The sequence below is a fragment of the Poecilia formosa genome, unplaced genomic scaffold, assembly GCF_000485575.1.
Source record: "Poecilia formosa unplaced genomic scaffold, Poecilia_formosa-5.1.2 Scaffold35, whole genome shotgun sequence".
NCBI lineage: Eukaryota > Metazoa > Chordata > Actinopteri > Cyprinodontiformes > Poeciliidae > Poecilia > Poecilia formosa.
The window spans coordinates 1,530,098-1,536,002 of record NW_006799974.1 but is presented as its reverse complement, the minus strand read 5'-3'; the positions used below and the strand labels follow the sequence as shown (position 1 = coordinate 1,536,002).

Genomic DNA, 5,905 nt, shown 5'->3' with positions numbered 1-5,905 from the left:
CCCCTCCCCTTCCATCCAGCGGTGGAGTCAAGTCAATTGTGCGCATGTGTAGATCATTCCCAATAATTCTAGTTATTTATGCTACGTGTTAGCCTCCACTTTTTATTATTAAAAAAATTTGAGTCGGGCTGCGTTTAACTGCTGAAGAAAGAGTCGGAAAACGACTCGTCGGGACGACGACAACAAACAAAAAAACATATGCAATTACAGTTGCACAGCAATGACATCTACAGGCTATGAAACGGAATTACAGTAACTTTTTTAGTTCTATGATACTCAACTCAATAACTTCGAATATAATTTGTATTCAGGTAATTTCGTTAATCCATTAATTAATGTTAAAAAAGTCAAAATCATGTATTTTAGAGACTGAATATATACGGTATTTCCAAGAGGTCAATGATGTTTAATTTTGATTATTTGAATAACAGCCAAAGACATTCGTTTCTCCAAAAAATTTAATACACAAAAAGTTTTATTTCATTTCAGAAATGTTATGCTTTGTAATGTTATGTTGTGCAAATAAATACCCAACTGAATGCATCACCATTTCAATGAAAGACTGTTGTCCGTCACGTGACTGATGTGGATCACGTGATAGTTTTTTCAGGCGGCGGTTGTAAACACGGAAGTGCTGGTCTCAGGAAGCATTCTGGCTTTCTCTGCCCGTGGAGACGGTCGCTTAAAAGGCGCAGAGTATCGGGATTTACCGCCGTAATGATGAACAGGATGGCCGGCTGTCTGAAGGTGACTGCAGCCGTGATGGTGTTTTTAGCTGCGGTGGTATTTCAGGCAAACTGCGAGTCCTTTGGAATGAAGAGAGTCAGAAACGCAAAGGTACGCTTTCCGCTTTGTCAACAACAACAAAAATAAATAAATAAATAAATCTCTGTTCGGTTACACCCGCGTTCTTACTGTTTTTCTCAGTCGCTTTTGTGCATTTCTCGAATCATTTTCGACGTTTTCAAAAACAGTTAATGTATTTCCCAAAACATTTAGTAGAAACAGTGAAACAGCATGGATTCCCTGCAAAATCCAGTTTCTTCCTCAAAATACTTAGTTCGTCTCTCAAAATGAAATATGTGTCAATGAACACATCAGTGCTCCAGAATGTTATGTCTTGTTTCACTGTGATTGAATAAAACAGTCAAATTTGTACTTTTGCTGTCATCTGTTGAGAGGCAATGTGATACAGAAAAAAACAGACAGGAGTGCAGAGAGCAAAAAACAGCAACAAAATGGAACAGAATAACCTCCTTAAAGAAAACTGTACATGCAGTTCTTAGGGGTTACATTGGAGTCTTCCTTTACTTTCCATTAACATGCTGAGAAATTATTGCTGTATTATGAGAACTTGTTCAAGCATTTCCCATGTTAAGACTTATGCAATGAAATTGTGCTTACATTTTGGGGAAGTCGAGACAACTCAACAGAGACTTGTTTAATACATTTTGACCAACGTGACAAGAGCAATTGAAAGTGTAAGAAGAAGCATAGAATTGTACATAACCACTTGTAAGATGTTCAAAAGCATTTGCACCTTGCTCAAAAGTGCTTTTTGATGTGCACAAGTGACACGTTGATTTGAAGATTGAACAAGTAGTTTTGAGAATTTCTGTTGTGTTCTGAGAAATGCACCAGTGAGACCAGAAATTGTAAAATCGTTCATTGAAGGATTAAAAATAGTTATTTAACGTGATGCACTAACAATAGAAACTGGTTGGATTTCCTTTTTTACTTTCAGGTATTTGTAGAAATATGTGCAATACATTCTGTTAAAGACTGAAAACTCTGGAAATATTTTTCCAGAGCCAGACTTAAATGGCTTTTAGTTGGAAAAAAATAAATTTTAAACCTTAAGTAATGTGTAGGATCCCTAAATAATATTCCAGTTTGGCCATTTTTTTTGGTCTAGCATGGAAGTTAATGTAAATAACCAATATTTTCTTTGCAAATCTTTTATGCCCCGTACTAAGAAATTCAAGTTTATTGTTGTATTTCACATCTGAAATGAGATGCTCATATCTTTTTTTAAAGCTGCTTAAGAATCCTGGTGCCATTGTTGGAAAAGAAGATTAATGACACCTAAATGAATAAACTGTTATAGGCAACTTCAGAAGGAGAAAAATTTGATTTCTGTCACATTTCAGTTATACTACGTTAGTGTAAAGCATAAAGCTGGATCTTTCTGGCAGAGAGTCAAACGGAGAAGTGAATGTTTGATGACTCTGCAGGTTTTGGGTTTCGGCTGGAAAAACTGCGGACAGCCCGACGCTCCGGCTGTGCTAAAGACCCTGACTGTGTCTCCAGATCCCATCAACATTCCGGGATCACTGACGGCCGCTGCGTCCGGATCCACGTCAATCAAGCTCGCCTCCCCTCTGTCTGTGAGTTGACGTCTTGCAACACAAACCTGAAACAATCAACTGAAAATCGTTCATATGTTTCAAGATGTTTGTTATTGGGACATTCAGCACAGTTTGGTTTGGTTACATCATGGGAAAACCAGCTGAGACTCAGCAAAACACACCGACAATGATAACACTGCAGGTATTTGGTTCTCGATTTGCAATGATTACACACTGATCAGATTAGACACTGACTGTTAGACTGTTTTTTAATAAAATAAGAGAAAACATTATCAGTTTTGCAACAGCAGTAAACTAAAGGGAGAAGCAGTCAACTCCTGCACCACTAGCACTTCATCATTTCTCTGGTAATAAACCACAAAACGACGTTTATCAGTTTTAGCATTAACTACATGTTAGTGTGTGAGAACGCCTCAGACACTGAGTTACTCAGCAGCAGCAGATCTGTTTGTCTGCAGCTTGCAAATTTTTGTTTGTCTCAGCAGATGCCTCTGGATTTGCTGTCCAATCATCATGTGAGCTTACTGATTAGAGGTTTGGCGTCTTTTTTTTAGAGCGCCTTGACCTGCAAACAGCAACTCAAACATTTTAAAACATTTAAATATATAAACTAGTGTTTCTACTTACAACTTCTCTTTTCTTTTATCAATTTGTTGTGGATTATTTTTTTTCTGTTAATCTCTTAATTTTGTAGGGTTGCACACAAAAACATGAAACAAGTCAAAGTATTAAAGAACCTGTTTGTACAAAGGGACAAGAAAAGATTATCCTATTATTTACAGATTAAACAAATCTATTCCCCATGCTGTGAATGTAAAGTATGGTAAAACTAATATTGTATTTTGTCCCTTGTTTTAAATGGCTTTTAGTCTACTTATTAAGATTCTACATTTATTGCTGCATTCTCCAGTTGAGCTTCCGCCTCACCGATCACCTTTCCTGCACACTTTCCCCACTCAGTTCCTCCAGACTAGCGGCAGCAGCACTTAGCAAACACCTGGTGGAACTGCATGTCTGCTGAGCTGATCATGTGAACTACTTCTCAGTACAACTCTCCTAAATACGAGAAAATAGAGGAGTGTTGTTGTGATGACGTGTCAGAAAGAGTGGGAGCTTTTAAAAAAGACAGAGCCCCAATTACAAGGCATCAAATTGTGAAGTCAAATTTCTTTTAATTTGACCTCACAAATTAAAAGAACTGAAGGTGTTCTTCAGTTCTTTTACCTGAAGAACACCTTCAGTGTAACCTGAAAGCTGAAACTGTAACCTTCAGTTTTTATAACACCTGCAGGTTACATAGTTACTTGATTGTGCTATGTGCCTGGAAAATACATAATATTGCTCCTTTAACAGCTCAGCTCCACACCTTTATTACTCATGCCAGTCAGTTATTGTGTTGTTTATGGTGCCATTCTTGTGTTTGTGCAGGTTTGAAACTAAAGTCAATCTTTTTGCATATCACTCTGACCTCCTTTTCTTTTTTTTTTTTTTTTTTTTTTTTTTTTTTTTTTTTTTTTTTTTTTTTTTTGTAGTTGAATGTGACCCTGGAGAAGGAGGTGGCGGGTTTCTGGGTGAAGGTCCCCTGCCTCGAGGATCTTGGCAGTTGTCACTATAATGACGCTTGCGAGGTTCTGAACCAGCTGATCCCACCGGGACAGGACTGTCCCGAACCGCTGCACACCTACGGCCTACCCTGTCACTGCCCCTTCAAAGCGGTGAGTTTTCTTTTCACCGACAGAAACTGACCCTGGGTTAAGTTTTGGCATCGTTGTTTAATGCCGCAAATAAAAAAAAAAGGTTTCAGTGACCGAGAGGTTTAAAACAAATATTGCTCCTGACAGCAAACATTATTAGTGCGTCTCACAAATGGTTGAAAACGGTCCACTTGTTCTACTTGGCGGTAACGAGGAAGCATCCTGATGCCAACAATTCCTCCCAGCAATACAGGAACAATCTGTTGAAGGTCTGCTTGTTTTGCACCTAGATGGAGAGCATTGTCACGTAGTAAAAATTATGTCGCCAGTCAAAAATGAGAACAGTAACAGTTTGCAACTGTGAAAAGAGGAAACTCCTCTGGTCTTAACCGTAGTGACAGCAATGTGATCAGTTCTGAAAGAGCAGGTTGAGGAATGATAACAAACGCTGTGAGAAACTCCAAACGCTAGTAAAACGAAAATGGATCACCAACAGTCAGGACTTTGTCTCAAAGGTGATATCCAGCATAATGGAGAGATTTACTGAAGTTAGAAAGAAAGGAAGACTCAACACTGGAAATACTCACTTTACACTGAAATCTGATCCACCAGTTAAAGGTCAGGTAACACTGAACTCCAGTGTTGCCAAGTTTGCTCTGATTTTTATATTCTCTGTGTCTCCTCAGGGCTCTTACTCGCTGCCTCAGACTCAGTTCTACCTTCCCTACATGGACCTGCCTTACTGGCTCACCAATGGGAACTACAGGGTTCAGGGAGTCCTGGGTGGTGGAGGCAAAGAGCTGGGCTGCCTCAAGCTGTCTCTGTCCGTTCACTCCAGCTGAGGAGATGATTCACAGCAGCTTCATATTTCTGTTTATCTGCACAGAAAAATGACGTAAACTCCAGGCTTTAGAAAGTTGCGTCAACTTTTAATTTTATGTTTGATTCGTGTTTCAGCAGCTGTCGTCTCTCCACATCAGGGGAAAACAAACACATATAAGCAGATTAGGTACTACTGATGGTGTTTGATTTAAACAGGATCAAGGTTTTGCTAGATTTTTCTTTTTTTTTTTCATTCTATGCTTTTACTGTATATGTAAAAAGCTACAGTAACCAGAGAAGAACATTGACATTCTGCATATGAGCCTTTTAATCTATTTTTAATGTTGTCTTTTGTTACAAGCTACTTTTTATTTGAAGATTGTCTTTATTTTCTTTCAGTGGCACAAGTTTTCTTTAAGCTTAGAAAACTGTGATTATTTTTAGCAGTTAACAAAAACCAAGTTGTGCAGTTTAATTCATTCTGTGGAACATTTGGCCAGTTTGCTAAAATGTTAAGATTTTTTTCTTTCTTCATCAAGTTTTTAGATTAATGAAAATAATGAAAACTTAAGTGGGATTCTGTGGACTATTTGACTAAATCTGTAAAAATAGTAGTATAACAAACTTAAACATTGGTCATACTGTTTCATGCAAAAATCCCAGTGTTTGAGGCAACATTACATTTCTTGTTTACTTTGCATCATCTCAGGAAATCGATGAGGTCATTTTTTTCTTAATCAAGACTCAATTTAAAGAACAAAACACCTTATTTTGTGGTCATATAAACATTGTACAATGTTTTAAATATTCGCCTTATAATTTTAAAGCAAAATCATTCCAACACTAAAAAAAAGCTTGAAAAATTGCTGTATTCATTAAAATACTTTGTTTCAATAAATATGTTTTTTGCACAGTATAATTGTGTTTTACTCTCATTTCTGTAGCATCAAAAAGGCAAAATGAAAATGATTTTATGTTTTCCTGCCTGGGTGAGAATGTCTTATTTCTTTGAGGAAATGA

General features: G+C 37.4%; 1 protein-coding gene across 1 annotated transcript; it reads left to right on the top strand.

The window, feature by feature from the left end:
• The first annotated feature begins 599 nt into the window (after positions 1-599).
• On the top strand, positions 600-5,639 carry gm2a (ganglioside GM2 activator). The gene is made up of 4 exons (XM_007550291.2): positions 600-837; positions 2,235-2,387; positions 3,902-4,084; positions 4,750-5,639. Exons 1-4 carry the CDS (start codon positions 718-720, stop codon positions 4,903-4,905), a joined length of 612 nt encoding a protein of 203 aa, XP_007550353.1. The 5' UTR covers positions 600-717; the 3' UTR covers positions 4,906-5,639.
• The last annotated feature ends 266 nt before the right edge of the window (positions 5,640-5,905 follow it).